The sequence below is a fragment of the Elephas maximus genome, chromosome 1, assembly GCF_024166365.1.
Source record: "Elephas maximus indicus isolate mEleMax1 chromosome 1, mEleMax1 primary haplotype, whole genome shotgun sequence".
NCBI classification, from domain to species: domain Eukaryota; kingdom Metazoa; phylum Chordata; class Mammalia; order Proboscidea; family Elephantidae; genus Elephas; species Elephas maximus.
In genome coordinates this window covers 15,780,561-15,797,190 of record NC_064819.1, presented here as the reverse complement: position 1 = coordinate 15,797,190, position 16,630 = coordinate 15,780,561, and the positions used below count along the sequence as shown (strand labels likewise).

General features: G+C 41.5%; 1 protein-coding gene across 16 annotated transcripts in view; it reads right to left on the bottom strand.

Annotated features, from left to right (window-relative positions):
* Positions 1–1,764: 1,764 nt before the first annotated feature.
* Positions 1,765–16,630, bottom strand: part of KALRN (kalirin RhoGEF kinase) — a 792,110-nt gene continuing 777,244 nt past the window's right edge. For all 16 annotated transcript variants that reach the window (XM_049878536.1, XM_049878496.1, XM_049878517.1 and 13 more), the window contains 3 exons: positions 7,871–8,071; positions 3,408–3,546; positions 1,765–2,737 (listed from right to left, as the gene is read on the bottom strand). In XM_049878536.1, coding sequence (XP_049734493.1) covers positions 2,192–2,737; positions 3,408–3,546; positions 7,871–8,071 — 886 coding nt within the window. In that variant the 3' untranslated portion in view covers positions 1,765–2,191. The remainder of the gene's footprint in view (positions 2,738–3,407; positions 3,547–7,870; positions 8,072–16,630) is intronic.

Below are 16,630 nucleotides of genomic sequence, written 5' to 3'. Positions count from 1 at the left end.
AGGAGGCTCTTGAGTCAAGCCATCCACAGTGGACAGAACAGAATTAGCCAAGCCAAGTATGGATATTTGAAATTCTCAGAGCCTACAATCTATCCCATGACAAACCCTATGGAGCAGGCTTCTTTCTTTTATGCTATATGCTATAATGAAGACATGTTTACTAAAAGATTTTTAGTAAATATGTTTTAAAATTCAAATATTGCATCATATAGTATTTATACATACATATAGGTTCAAATGAAGACTATGGAGGAGTAGTCAAGAGAGAGATTTGAAAAAGTTAGACTTGATGACCTCGGGCCATTCAAAAACTAGGAAACAAATACGGTCTGAATCAGTTTCCACATATTTAGTTAATCCCAAAAATATAAAGCGCTATCTAGTCTTATTGTTTGTACTTTCTACTAATTTATTACTATATAATCTTGGGTGGGCTGGGTAGAGGGTGGATGAGGATGTTGACTTTAAAACCAATGGAAAAGATTGATGAGTATTTTTAATTCTATGTTTCCACTGGGGGATAAAATGTTCTCATATATTAAAGCTCAGGCTTTCATTCCACCTTTTTTATTCCCATGGCGATAGGTTTGTAGTTCTAATTTATCCCTCATAAACTCTCTGCTTGTACTTCCGTGCATGATTTTAACCTTCTCAATCCTGTTATAGGAGAGAAGCGATGCCATGAAACCTGATTTGGACAAACGCTTAGAGTTACATTTTTTAAGATTATTTGCATAAAGCCAACTTTCAAAACATATTCTAGAAAACAAAGGATGGATCATGTACAAACACAAAAACAAAATCTCCCCCCTGAACAAAGAAAAAACCATGAAATGCCCAGGTTTCTTGCTTTTTTTTTTTTTTCCACGAGGGAAAAAGGGAAGTTAAGAATAACCTTATGTGAAGAATATACAATAGACAGGAGCGTTGGCCACAAAGTACAATTAGTCCTTTCAGTCCAGTGAAATATCAGCGCTGAGTGATGATAGGTATTGCAATCTCAGTTAAGACTCAGTGTTCTGTTAAGATGATGTATCAGGTTTTGCTCCATGGCTTCAGAAAGGACTTGGAACTAGGCCTTTCAAAAGTCAATATGGCTGCCTCCTTTTGGTAAGCACCCCTTAGCTTCAAGAAGGAGTTAGAAATAAAGCAAGCCAACTTTCTGAGCACTGTATTCTACAGCTGTAGAAAAAATCAGAAAGTGTTGTTTCTTTGTTCATTGGAACTGCAGGAAAGGTTTCTGTTTGCCCTTTTATATGGTTGTTTGTTATATCCTTTTACCTATTTCAAAGCAGGTGTAGACATAAAAATAGCCCCACAACTCTATTTGGACTTGTTTCCTGGCAGGCTTTCCTGCCAGATTAACTCTGAGCTGCCAGTGAATCTGGGGGGGTAGCTTTTCATATACAGGACCTATGTTAATCAAGCCACCTGTGACTGAGAGAAAACTCTTCTTGTTTACAGGTTGCAAAAGGGTATAACTGCTTTCTCCTGGCGCATGGGTTTTGGTAAAAGATTTCTATACAAGATTTATAAAATGCTCTAAAAAACTTGTCCTCTAATTGTGCTTAGTCAAAACAATGCAATGCTTCGGTAAATAAATTACTGTCTTAATTGGAACACTCAAAGTTATTTATGATTGATTTCATATATATCTCTATATTATAAAACTCTGAAACCTGAATGGGATATATTATACTAAATGTGTATATGTATGCTATTAAGAAATTATATCTAAGTCATCTAGACAGGAATATATTGACACATAGGACATCTCTGTTAAATAGAACTTTTTGCTTAAAATTTCAGCCAAGGCAGACTCGTTTTATGCTGTGACTGTCGTGAGCTTAAGGTTTGCCTGGTCAACCGCTCATTTTGGAATTCATGATTACAATTTTTATAACAGCTCATCTAACAATCTTGTTATCTTCACCCCTCTTTTTGATCATTGCTGTCACTCTCTGCATCTTTATCTCTTCTGGGCCATCTTCTAGAAAGCCCCTGGATTTAGGGTGACTTTTAGTGCTGCTCAGCCCCTGAAATAACCACTGAAAAGGTTTAAGAGGTACACCTCTCAATCCAGAAGACTGCATGGAGTGAAATCATTAACGGAGACTTATTTACAGACACATTCAGTCTTGCTTTGGTTCACACTGCATTTCTATGTGAAACCTCCAGGGCTGGGAGATGGCTACGTCCCTTGGTTCACCCGATTGACGATGTAGCTCTTGACGTTGGGAACAGGACGCACGTCATTCTGGTGCTTGCGGCGTTCTATGAAGCACGCCAGGCGGGAGGTGTCCAAGGGGATTTTGGAGTAGCTGCCATTGTGGGGCTGCAGCCATGGATGCTGCAGGCAGGTGGCTGCTGTGGGCCGCCTCCGGAAGTCTTCCTGTAGGATCACATTGATGAAGTCTCTGGCAGCATTGCTCACACCGCAGAAGTATTCATGGGGGAAGCTGAAGTCCACCCTGCATACATTGATGCATGTCTCCTCTTTGCTCTCATCCAAGAAGGGGGAGACCCCACTTAGCATGACATACGTCAGTACCCCAATGCTCCAGATATCGGTGCCTAGGGACACAGGAATGCCTTGGATCACTTCTGGGGCAGCAAACTCCGGGTTCCCCAGAAGGTGGTGGATGTGGAAGTGACCTGAGATCTGGACAGCATCCTCCAAGTCGATGAGCTTCACTCGAGGCACTGGAATCCGGAGGTCAATGAGCAGGTTTTCAGGCTGTGGAGATCCAAGAAGGCAGGAAGAAGAGAAGGCAAGTTCAGCTCTCTGTTCTAACAAGCAGTAGGACACCTTTAGTTCAAACATGGTTCTACTATTTTTTGATAAAACCTATTGTGCATGGGAAACTCCCTATGTAAAGTGCATAGGAGACTTCAAACTAAACTCTAAATCTGGGTGGCACTTCAGAGAACTTGTTTGACACCGAAAACCATGTCTTCTTACCTACCCCTTGCTTTGGGATCAAGTCAAGAAGAGAATTATTAATTTTGAAGAAGGGGAGCTTCTTTTTGAGCACCATAAAAGAGAAGGTGAAATTTATTGAGTTCCTTCAATGTTAACCCTATGGAGCACAGTTCTCCTCTGACACACACGGGGTCACCATGAGTTGGAGTCGATTTTATGACAATTGGTCTAACTAATCTATAAAGTTAGACTAAGTGGTTAAAGCTTCCCTCCTTTTTCTCACTCCAGATGTTATTTTTACTCTGGTGTCATTCTCATTAATTCATGAATAACTCAAATTGTGTGGCAATCTAGTTTTGGTTTAATATTTGTAGATATTCTAATCTAAGTGAGTGAAATGAGTTAGAATTTACATTCCCCAAGGGTAATACCTGGTAACCTGGATTTAGCAGTTTCCCTGGAAAGGACTCCTATTTCCTCTCACCTTGATGTCCAAATGTGCAACCCTGCAGCTATGAAGGTACTGCAGGGCTTCCATGATGTCTCGGATGTAGAAGGCTACTTTTTCCTCCATCAGCTCATCGTGATTCATAAGGTAGTCTAAGAGCCGGCCGTCATCCATGCTACAAGTAGGGAAGAAAAGGCAACAGAAGTATGTTTGGAAAGAAGGAGAGGAACAACACACACTCAAGTCTGTCAGATCTCTAAGATCTCCCTGGCTCCCTAGTTAAAATGAAGATCAATGCAGTGTTGCAACACATGCATATTTTATTTAGAGCCAACTTAGTACAATGCCCTAGTGGCACAGTGGTTAAGAGCTCAGCTGCTAACCAAAAGGTGGGCAGGTCGAGTCTACCAGCTGCTCCTTAGGAACCCTATAGGGCAGTTCTACGGTCTTGTAGGCTGCTCTGAGTCAGAATTGATTTGATGGCAATGGGTTTGGTTTTGGGGTTTTAGTACAATATTCAGAAAAACAAAAAAAAAATTTTTTTTTTTTACAAGTTTGGTGTGCATCATGGAAGAAATCTGTATAATCTTGTTTAAAACATATTCAACTTTGTTCACAAGGAAAGCTGTTCACAAGGGGAAAGGTCTGACACCCACTTAAGAGGTTAGATTGCAAAATAGTGAAAACCTATCCCAAGAGGCGAGGGGACATCAGCAATGTTACGACCAACTAGAACCTGGTGGCTGCAAGCAGCCCCACCTATGTTTTGCAATGTGCTTTTATTTGTCAATTTTTAGTTGGGGAAAAAGAGAAAGTAGGCAAAGTTTGTCCTTGGCATTCTTGGCCCTTGTTGAACCTTTTCCCTTTGGGGAGACTTTCCAGCCTTAATTAAGGACTATGATTGAGAACATGGTAGAGGGGCCAGCCAGACCTGGATTTGGATCCTGGCTCTGCCACTTACCAGCTTTGGAAAAGTCATTGAAACTCTCTGCATTTTGGCTTCTTCATCTTTAAAGTGGGAATAAGAGTAACACCTACTTCATTATGAGGATCGAATGAGACAGTAAGGCATGTAAGCATAATCCGTAGCATCAGTAAGCGCTCAATGAATGGTAGCTACTATGAGTTGGAATCCACTCGACAGCATTGGGTTTTGGATGCCCCCTTATCCCAAGGGGTGATCAAACATCAGGCAGTTATTCTGTAATGTGTAATGGGCTGTTAAAGGCACATTCCCGGGAAGTGCCCAGGCAGAGCTGACCCTCCCTGCCATTCCTTCCCACTGGTCTCTTCTACTTTCCTTGACAGGAGCAAAGGCTAGGACCTATGAAGGCGTCCTTTGCCCTCCCTCTGACCCACCCAGGGGTGGAGTAGGAGTATGAGTGGTAAGAGTAGAGTAGGCTTGGGCTCCTTGGATCCATCCCCCTGAACCTCTCAGAATGCTTAAGGGAGAAATTAGCAGTAGCACTATTCCTAGACCAGAAAATGTCAGCTACCAAGTACACCCATAGAGGTTTGGGACAATGCAGATACCCAGGCCCCAACCTCAACTAGTGAATCAGAATCTCAGTCACCTAGAAAAGCTCTACCAGCGATTCTGATGGCCACCTACTGTCACAGCATAACCAAGACTCAGCACGGGATTTAGCTCAGGCACAGCTTCCTCCACAAATCTTCCCTGAACCTCAAGTCCAGCCAAGCACCTTCCTATGTCCTCAAAGCAACCCTCTCCAATGTGTGCATTTCTTTCTTAGCATTTGCCATGTTGTATTGAAAATATCCATTTATCTATTGGTCTTCCTCATTAGACTTATAACTGCTCCAGGGCAGGAACTCTATCTTTTCATCTTTGTTCTCCCCACCCTGCCTCGGGTCTGTACAGTGGTCAGCACACAGTAACTCAGTAAGCGTTTGCTAAACTAGCGCAATCTAGTAGTCATCTAATTTAGTCCTTCCAACATCTTTGGGAAGTGGGAATAATTCTTCAGATTTAACAGATGAAGACCCTGAGGCCCAAACCACAGAGCTGGGACTTGAGCGTAGATTCTTCATTCCAAGAACAGCTTCTTTCCACTGCACTGTTGCAGACTGGTAATCAACACCTTCTCTCAGAATAGGAATCAGCAAATCTAAAGGGGCAAAGGTTCTAGGTCTACGTTGCCACCTTGCTATGCACCACACAATACCTTGTCACTTATATACCAAGGTAGTTCATTACCAATAGAATTTGCCTTTTGAATTAGGAAGCTCCCAACAAACAGACAGGCTAGGCTCTGAAAGGCTGTTTGCAAGTCTATTAGTTTGTTAAGTCCAAAGTGACAATCTACCAGTTACTACCAAAACCAAAAACCAAACCTGTTGCCATCAAGTCGATTCTGACTCATAGTGACCCTATAGGACACAGTAAAACTACCCCTTAGGGTTTCCAATGAGCAGCTGGTGGCTTCTAACTGTCAAACTGCTGACCTTTTGGTTAGCATCTGGGCTCTTAATCACTGTGCCACCAGGGCTCCACCAGCTATGCAAACTTTCACAAAAAGGTTACAAATGCTAACAGTGTTAGCATGATAGTTAAGATTGTGTGTCAGCTTGGCTTGGCCATGATTCTCAGTATTTATATGTGATCACTCCCATGATGGGATTTACTGTGAGTAGCCAATCAGTTGAAAGGGAGTTTCCTTGGGCATGCAACCTGCGTTTGAACATAAGCAGACGTTCTGGCTTTTTGCTCACACAGGATCCTTCAGCTGGCTCCTGTTCACCTGACCTCTGGTTCTTGGGACTTGAGCTAGCAGCTTACCTGCCAAACTTGGGAGTCGTCAATTTTCATAGCCTGTGAGCAAGAGCCCTGCTCTCCAACCTGCTGATCTTGGGTTTGCAAGCCCCTCTGGCTATGTGAATCAGGAGAAGCCTCTATCCTGATGCACAGACTTGGGATGTTCCAGCCTCTACAACCGTGTGAGCCATTTCCTTGATATAAATCTCTCTATATACATATATTTATATGCTTTGCTGGTTTTGCTTCTGTAGAGAACCAGCCTAAGACAGTGGGTTTTGTCCTTTTTTTTTTTTTAATGTACTTAAAAAATGTATCCAAAGATGTTTGCATTTTGTCTTTCTTTTCTTTCATCATAAATAAATTTATGCTAATTTACTACTTCAAAGGCACCCCTCTCCCCCAACGTACTTCTAGACTAACAAGCACATACCAGCATGACTAAAATGTCAGTTGAAAGCTGTACGGGGAGGCATTTTTCTACTGAAAATCGGTTTGTGTGGAGCCATAACAGAGCACTGGTCTTTGGTAGAAATTTCTTCTCTCTAGGCCAAGGGCTTCCTTCCAAAAAACTGAAACCCATTGCCGTCAAGTCGATTTCAACTCATAGAGACACTACAGGACAGAGCAGAACTGCCCCAAAGTGCTTCCAAGGAACAGCTGGTGGATTTGAACTGCCAACCTTTTGGTTAGCACCCAAGCTCTTAGCCAATACCCCATCAGGGCTCCAGGGCCTCCTTAAAAAAACCAAACCAAACCTGTTGCCATCAAGTTGATTACGACTCATGGTGACCCTACAGGACGGAGTAGAACTGCCCCATAGGATTTCCAAGGAGCAGCTAGTAGATTTGAACTGCCAATCTTTCGGTAAGCAGCTGAGCTCTTAACCACCACACCACCAGGGCTCCAGGACTTCCTTATCACTAATTTAATAACATTTTTACTAGGGCTCAGGACTTTGGAAAGGTTGTTCCCTTTAGCCTCTATGAGGTTTCCACAAACCATGGAGCATGCTCTCCGTGGTAGGAGGTGGGAGAATGTGACCTTTTGCTCTATTCGATCTATTCTGGGGCCAAATCATACAGTTGCCTGAGTCCCTAGAACATTTGGAATGAATGGGATGTTTTGAAGGTATGGTTCCACCCTAAAAGGAATTTCTTGGATGGGAGGTTGGGGATGCTATGGCAGTAGATTGAAGCACAAACCCCTCTCTTTCATTTCCACTCCACCTCAAACCCTGGTGGCGTAGTGGTTAAGTGCTACAGCCGCTAACCAGAATAGTCGGCAGTTCAAATCTGCCAGGTGCTCCTCGGAAACTCTATGGGGCAGTTCTACTCTGTCCTATAGGGTCACTATCAGTCAGAATCGACTTGACGGCACTGGACACTGGGTTCTGTCAATACCTTTTCCTAACGTCCTGTACAGCTGAAGTGTCCGTGAGAGAAAAAAAATGAAAACTGGATGAGAGAGACATGGGTTCAATTTGCAGCTTCTCATCTTCCTAGTTTTAAGGAGCTATTTATTTCACCTTCCTTAACCTTGCGTTTCTGATCTGTAAAATGGGAATAGCATTTATATAAAATGAGGGAGAGTTCTTGCTACATACAGAACGGTACACACTATAAAACTTTGCATAAAGTATAGCTGTTCTTTGCATTAATTATGGACAATAAATGACCCAAACAGCTGAGGACCACCTTAGAGAGATGACGCCTGTACTCACAGTTCCAGAATTAGGATGTAGGATGTGGGGGACTCATAGGTGTCGTGGAGAGTGATGTACTGTGGGTGCTGCAGGTGCTGGAGGAGGGCAGCCTCGTGGGCAGCCTGCTCTTTCTTCTTCATCTTTTTGCTAACGAATTTCACAGCCACATCTTTGCGGGTAGCTTTGTGAATGCACTTCTTTACTATGGAGAAACGGCCCCTGGAAAACAAAAGGGAAAGAGCATTTTGTAAAGAGGCATGCATCAACTGGGTGTCATATTACCCGGGATGTGTAAAGTTTTGTCTGAAGCTATCAGACAGTCATATTTTATTAGGATTCTTACTTTCCTATGTTTTTAATCATAATATTATTCAGAAAGCCCATTTTCCCTTCCAAAGCATTTTAGGATTCTTTGAGATGCAAAGAGCTAACTAAAATCTTTTTCTTAGCCAATATATTTCTCTGTTAAGTTTTCTTTTGTAAGCAGAATATATTTCTAGAAAACATCACAATAACAACAGTGGTAATATTAAAGAAGGAAGAATTCTACTGTATGATAATTTTAAAGCCATCTTTAAGGAGGCAATTTATTAATTTTATTTTATGTATATTACATTTTTATGAAAAATTTCAAATGTACAGAAAAGTAAAGAGAATAGTATAATGGACCATGCACCCAGCAACCAGCTTTCATAATTATCAACATTTTTGTCAAATGTTGTTTCTTCTATTCCTTTCTCACCCCTTGCTTTTTCTTCTGGAATTTTTAAAAGAAAATTCAGCTATCATATCATGGCATTCATAAATACTTCAATATGCATCTCCCATTGACAAGGATACTAAAGAATATATAACCACCATGCCATTTTCATATTGGTTAGCAGCTGAGCTCTTAACCACTACGCCACTGGGGCTCTTTAACATAATTTGTTGTTAGGTGCCATGTAGTTGGTTCCGACTCACAGTGACCCTATGTACAACCGTAGAAACACTGCCCAGTCCGGTGCCATCCTCACAGTCGTTTTCATGCCTGAGCCCACTGTTGAAGCCATCCTATCAATTCATCTCGTCAAGGGTCTTCCTCTTTTTCACTGACCCTCTACTTTACCAAGCATGATGTCCTTCTCCAGGGACTGGTTCTTCCTGATTATGTGTCCAAAGTGTGTGAGACGGGTCTTGCCATCCTTGCTTCTAATGAGCATTCTGGCTGTACTTGTTCCAAGACAGATTTGTTCATTCTTCTGGCAGTCCATGGTGTATTCAAGGTTCTTCACCAGCACCGTAATTCAAAGGCATCAGTTCTTTGGTCTTCTTTATTCATTGCCCAGCTTTTGCATGCATCTGAGGCGATTGAAAACACCATGTATTGGGTCCAGCACACTTTAGTCCTTAAAGTGACATCTTTGCTTTTTAACACTTTAAAGAGGTCTTTTGCAGCAGATTTACCCAATGCAATGTGTTGTTTGATTTCTTGACTGCTGCTTCCATGGGTGTTGATTGTTGATCCAAGTAAAACGAAATCCTTGACAACTTCAATATTTTCTCTGTTTATCATGATGTTGCTTATTGGTCCAGTTGTAAGAATTTTTGTTCTCTTTATGTTGAGGTGTAATCCATATTGAAGGCTGTGGTCGTTGATCATCAGTAAGTGCTTCAAGTTCTCTTCACTTTCAGCAAGCAAAGTTGTGTCATCTATGTGTTGCAGGTTGTTAATGATCTTCCTCCAATTCTGATGCCACATTCTTCTTCATTTAGTTCAGCTTCTCAGATTATTTGCTCAGCATACAGATTGAATAAGTATGGTGAAAGGATACAACCCTGACACACCTTTCTTAACTCTAAACCACAAGGAATCCCCTTGCTCTGTTTCAACAACTGCCTCTTGGTCAAAGCCCAGGCTCCTCAGGAGCACCATTAAGTGTCCTGGAATTCCCATTCTTCAAAATGTTATCCATAATTTGTTATGATCCACACAGTCGAATGCCTTTGCATAGTCAGTAAAACACAGGTAAACATCCTTCTGGTATTCCCTGCTTTCAGCCAGGATCCACCTGACATCAGCAATGATATCCCTGGTTCCATGTCCTCTTCTGAATCTGGCTTGAATTTCCGGCAGTTCCCTGTCGATGTACTGCTGCAACTGCTTTTGAATGATCTTCAGCAAAATTTTACTTGTGTGTGGTATTCATGATACTGTTTGATAATTCCCACATTCTGCTGGATCACCTTTCTTTGGAATGGGTACAAATATGGATCTCTTCCAGTCAGTAGGGCAGGTAGCTGTCTTCCAAGTTACTTGGCATAGACGAGTGAGCACTTTCAGCACTGCATCCATTCGTTGAAATATCTCAGTTGGTATTCTGTCAATTCCTAGAACTTTGTTTTTTGCCAATGCCTTCAGTGCAGCTTGGACTTCTTCCTTCAGTACCATTGGGTCTTGATCATATGCCAACTCCTGAAATGGCTGAATGTCAACCAATTCTTTTTGGTCACAGTGACTCTGTGTATTCTTTCCATCTTCTCTTGCTGTTTCCTGTGTCATTTAATATTTTCCCTGTAGAATACTTCAGTACTACAACTCAAGGCTTAAATTTTTTCTTCAGTTCTTCCAGTTTGAGGAATGCCTTTTGGTTTTCTATCTCCAGGTCTTTGCACAATTCATTATAATACTCTACTTTGTCTTCTAGAGCCACCCTTTGAAATCTTCTGTTCGGTTCTTCTACTTCATTATTTTTTCTTTACGTTTTAACTACTCTACATTCAAGAGGAATTTTCAGAGTTTCTTCTAATATTCATTTTGGTCTTTTCTTTCTTTCCTGTCTTTTTAATGACCTCTTGCTTTCTTCATGTATGATGTCCTTGATGTCATTTTTCCACAACTCGTCTGGTCTTTGGTCCTTAGAGTTTAATGTATCAAATCTATACTTAAGATGGTCTCTAAATTCAGGTGGTATATACTCAGGGATGTACTTTTGCTCTCGTGAACTTGTCCTAATATTCTTCAACTTCAGCTTGAACTTCCATATGAGCAGTTGATGGTCTGTTCCACAGTCAGCCCTGGCCTTGTTATTACTGATATTGAGCTTCTCCATAATCTCTTTCCACAGATGTAGTCGATTTGATTCCTATGTATTCTACCTGGTGAGGTCCACCTGTATAGTTGCCATTTATGTTGTTGAAGAACGATTTACAAAAAAGAAGTTATTGATCTTGCAAAATTCTATCATGGGATCTCTGACATTGTTACTGTCACCAAGGCCATATTTTCCACCTACCAATCCTTCTTCCTGTTTCCAACTTCTGCATTCCAATCACCAGTAATTATCAATGCATCTTGATTGTATGTTTGATCAATTTCAGACTGCAGAAGTTGGTAAAAATCTTCAGTTTCTTCATTTTTGGCCTTAGTAGCAGGTGTGTACATTTGAATAACTGTTGTATTAACTGGTCTTCCTTGTGGGCTTATGGATATTATCTTGTCACTGATGATGAACTCGATGCTATTCCTCTTCAATTTGTCATTCCTGGCATAGTAGACCATACGACTGTCCGATTCCAAATGGTGCATACCAGTCCATTTCAGCTCACTAATGCCTAGGATATCAATCTTTATACATTCTATTTCATTTTTGACAACTTCCAATTTTCCTAGATTCATACTTCATACATTTCACGTTCTGATTATCAATGGATATTTGCAGGTGTTTCTTCTCCTTTTGGGTAGTGCCACATCAGCAGATGAAGGTCCTGAAAGTTTGACTCCACCTACATCATTATGGTAGACTCTACTTTGAGGGAAGCCCTTGGCTGCTAACCAGAAAGTCGGTAGTTTGAATCCACCAGCCGCTCCCTGGAAACCCTATGGGGCAGTTCCACTCTGTCCTGTAGGGTTGCTATGAGTCAGAATCAACTCGATGGCAATGGGTTTTCTATGTTGAGGAGGCAGCTCTTCCCCAGTAGTATTTTGAGTGCCTTCCAACCTGAGGGGTTCATCTTCCAGCACCATATCAGACAATACTCTACTGTTATTTGTAGGATTTTCACTGACCAATTTTTTTCAGAGGTAGATTGCCAGGTCTTTCTTCCTAGTCTATCTTAGTTTGGAATCTCTGCTGAAACCTGTCCACCAAGGGTGACCCTGCTGGTATTTGAAAATACTGATGCCAAAGCTTCCAGTAACACAGCAACACACAAGCCACCTCAGTACGACAAACTGACAGACATGTGATGGAAACAAATTAACCACTCTTAAATAGAATGTTTTCCAGATTCAGCTTTGGAAGGTGGTTAAGTGGGCAAATTGGAAGTGAAGGAAGCAGTAACGAGATTATCAGGCAGTGCCATCCAAGCCCTGCCCATAAGGGTTCCTAACCCCTGAGCAAAGGAGTAAACAGACTAGATCAGTCCATTTCTCCAGCAGAAATGGATGTAGGAGGCTCCGTGGCAACCACTGGTCATCCAGCTAACTCCTTGACCTGGCTCCATGCTTACCAAGCAACTTTCTGATAATGATTTTTTTCCCACTATATAGATTTGCCTGCAAGAAGATTTCCTGACAACCAGTAAAACGAGTACAGTCATCCCTCGGTATCTGTGGGGGATTGGTTCCAGGACCTCCCCCACCCCCCACAGATACCAAAATCCTCAGATGCTGAAGTCCCTTATATAAAATGGTGTGGTATTTGGATATAACCCGCCTACATCCTCCTGTATATTTTAAATCACCTCTAGATGACTTATAAAACGTAATACAACGTAAATGCTTTGTCAAGAGTTGTTTCATCCCAACTGAAGACTTGCTCTGGAAGGTAGCCTTTGTCTTCTATGAGTTTCTGGAGCTCTTCTGGGAATGCTGATGCTGCCTGGGCCTCAACTGAAGCCGATTTGCCCGTGATCTTGAAGTTCTAGTTACAGAGCTATCCAGCCATCTCTTACTAGCCTGAAACTCCTTCCTCTCGCTCTCCTCAACCCCCGCACACTTAGCCCTGGAGGGATTCACTCTGACCACTTCATTGCTTTTTAGGAGCCATTTTTTCACAGAAACAAAGGGTGCACACAACAAAGTGGCAAACAAGACACAAGGCAAACAATGCTCAAACAATGAGTGCTCCTGTTTGGAACTTTCTTTGTTTCGAATATTTTTGATTCACAGGTGCAGGACCCACAGATACGGAGGGCAGACTATTCCACAAATATTAATTGAACGCCTATTATACACTGGACATCATTCTTGACATAAAAAAAAAAACCAAACCACTGCCATTTAGTCGATTCCGACTCATAGTGACCGTATAGGACAGAGTAGAACTGTCCCATAGGGTTTCCAAGGAGTGCCTGGTGGATTCAAACTGCCGACCTCTTGGTTAGCAGCTTTAGCACTTAACCACTAAGTAAGCAAGTATTTGGCCAAACTGGCAGTTCTGTTTTTACATCATAAATTAATAAACTGTCATTCTGGTTTTTAACAGCACTCTCTTGTGAGTTTGGTTACTGTAAGTCATTCCTTCCAGTACACTTTAGGTGCATGACAACAATTGAATGCTGAGGCTAGATCTCTAGAATTTGGTAGCCATCAAGATACTGCTACCTTAATTTTTCGAAAACTTATTTTTGTCAAAAATTATGCATCCTCATGATTTAAACAGACAATTTTAAAGGTTTGTTTACTAAAAAAAAGTTTAGTAAACAAGGTTATTTGCTAAAAAAAAAAAAAAAATAGTTCCCATCCCCCCACCCCAACTCAGTTTAATGTATTTTAGCTGATTATTTTGGTATTTACTTCTTTGAGTCTAAATGATATTCTTTGGGTGGCTCTTGATTTTTCAGTTTTAGTATCTGTTGACATCCTACTATGAATGATGATATTTTAGTCTTTTTCCTCCCTCTGTCCCCACACATACCCTTATTGCCATTCTCCGTCCTTCTAATGGAGCTCTGGTGGCACAGTGGTTAAGAGATTGGCTGTTAACCAAAAGGTCAGCAGTTTGAATCCACCAACCACTCCGTGGTAACCTTATGGGGCAACTCTACTCTGTCCTATAGGGTCACTATAAGTCAGAATTGACTTGATGGCAATGGGTTTGGTTTTTTGGTTTGGTTCTTTTAACAAGGACCGCTGGTGGTGCAGTGGTTAAAGCACTCAGCTGCTAACCAAAAGGTCAGCGATTTGAACCCAGCAGCTGTTCTGTGGGAGAAAGATGTGGCAGTCTGCTTCTGTAAAAGACTGTTGTTTTTAGGTGCTGTCCAGTACGTTCCAGCTCATAGTGACCCTACGCACAACAGAATGAAACACTGCCCAGTCCTGCACCATCCTCGTTATGGTTGTTATGCTTGAGCCCATTGTTGTAGCCAGTGTGTCAATCCATCTCGTTGAGGGTCTTCCTCTTTTTCACTGACTCTCTACTTTAGCAAGCATGATGTCCTTCTCCAGGGACTGGTCCTTGACAATAACATCTCCAAAGTATGTGAGACAAAGTCTCACCATCTTTATTTCTAATGAGCATTCTGGTTGTACTTCTTCCAAGATAGATTTGTTCATTCTTCTGGCAGTCTATGGTATTTTCAATATTCTTCACCAAACTGTAATTCAAAGGCATCAATTCTTCTTTGGTTTTCTTTATTCATTGCCCAGCTTTCACATGCATATGAGGCAACTGAAAAGACTACATATTGGGAATGGTGCACTTTAGTCCTTAAAGTGACATCTTTGCTTTTTAACACTTTATAGAGGTATTTTGCAGCAGATTTGCCCAACGCAATGCATCATTTCTTTCTTTCTTTTTTTTTTTAAATTGTGTTTTAGGTGAAAGTTTACAGCTCAAGTTAATTTCTGATACAGAAATTTATACACATAGTGTTATGTGACACTAGTTGCAATCCCTATAATATGATAGCTGTACACACCCCCTTTCCACCCTGGGTTTCCCATGTCCATTCAACTAGCTCCTGTCCCTTCCTGCCTTCTCATCCTGCCTCCAGACAGGAGCCACCCATTTGGTCTCACGTGTCTGCTTGAACTAAGAAGCACAACCTTCATGAGTATTATTTTATGTTTTATAGTCCAGTTTAATCTTTGTCTGAAGAGTGGGCTTCGGGAATGGTTTTAGTTCTGGGTTAACAGAGCGCCTGGGGGCCATGGCTTCAAGGGCTCCTCCAGTCTCAGACAATTAAGTCTGGTCTTTCTGTGTGAATTTGAGTTCTGTTCCATACTTTTCTTCTGCTCTGTTAGGGACTCTCTGTTGTGTTCATTGTTTGATTTCTTGACTGCTGCTTCCATGAGTGTTGATTGTTGATCCAAGTAAAATGAAATCCTTGACAACTTCAATATTTTCTCTGTTTATCATGATGTTGCTTATTGGTCCAGTTGTGAGTATTTTTGCTCTCTTTATGTTGAGGTGTAATCCATACTGAAGGCTGTGATCTTTGATCTTCATCAGTAGGTGGTTCAAGTCCTCTTCACTTTCAGCAAGCAAGGTTGTGTCATGTGCATATCATAGGTTGTTGATGAGTCTTCCTCCAATCCTGTGGCCCTGTTCTTCTTCATATAATCCAGTTTCTCGGATTATTTGCTCAGCATACATATTGAATAAGTATGGTGAAAGGATACAACCCTGACACACACCTTTCCTGAGTTTAAACCACACAGTATCCCCTTGATCTTTTTGGACTACTACATCTTGATCTATGTTCCTCAAGAGCACAATTAAGTGTCCTGGAATCCCCATTCTTCTCAGTGTTGTCCATAATTTGTTATGATCCACACAGTCGAATGCCTTTGCATAGTCAGTAAAACACAGGTAAACATCTTTATGGTATTCTCTGCTTTCAGCCAGGATCCATCTGACATCAGCAATGATATCAGTCCTATTTTGAGTGCCTTCCAACCTGAGGGGCTCATCTTCCTGCACTACATCAGCCAGTGTTCCACTGCTATTCATACAGTTTTCACTGGCTAATTTTTTCAGAAGTAGAGTGCTGGGTCCTTCTTCCTAGTCTCTCTTAGTCCAGAAGCTCCGCTGAAACCTGTCTACCAAGGTATTTGAAATATCGGTGGCAAAGCTTCTAGTATCACAGCAACATGCAAGCTACCACAGTATGACAAACTGACAGACACGTGGTGGTGTAAAAGATTACAACCTTGGAAACCATATTCTGTCCTATAGGGTCTCTGTGAGTTGGAATAAACCCGGGGACAGTGAGTTTTGGTGGGTCTTCTAAAAGAACTGTATTTAATCAGGATTCAGTGTTTACATTATTAGAATTATGCAGCTACTATAGTTGGGAGCCCTGATGGCACAGTGGTTAAGAGTGTGGCTGCTAACCAAAGTGTCGGCAGTTGTAATCCACCAGCCACTCCTTGGAAACTTATGGGGCAGTTCTACTCTGTCCTGTAGAGCTGCTATGGTCAGAATCAACTCAATGGCAATGGGTTTTTGGTATTCATGGTTGAGCCATCCAGTAAACTATGTGTTATGGATTGCATTGTATCCTCTAAAAATCTGTGTTGGAATCCTAACCTACGGATACGATACCATTGGGGAATAGGGTTTTCTTTGTTATGTTAATGAGTCCATTTCAGTGTAGGATGTGTCTTAGACCTAATCACTTTTGAGATATAAAAAGAGCAGATTAGGGAAAAGGACACGAAAAGAGAGAGTGGAGGGAGACAGCGGGTTGGGGGAGAGTAATTGGGAGTATGTAGCAAGGTGTATATGGGTTTTTGTGTGAGAGACTTGACTTGATTTGTAAACTTTCACTTAAAGCACAATAAAAAATATT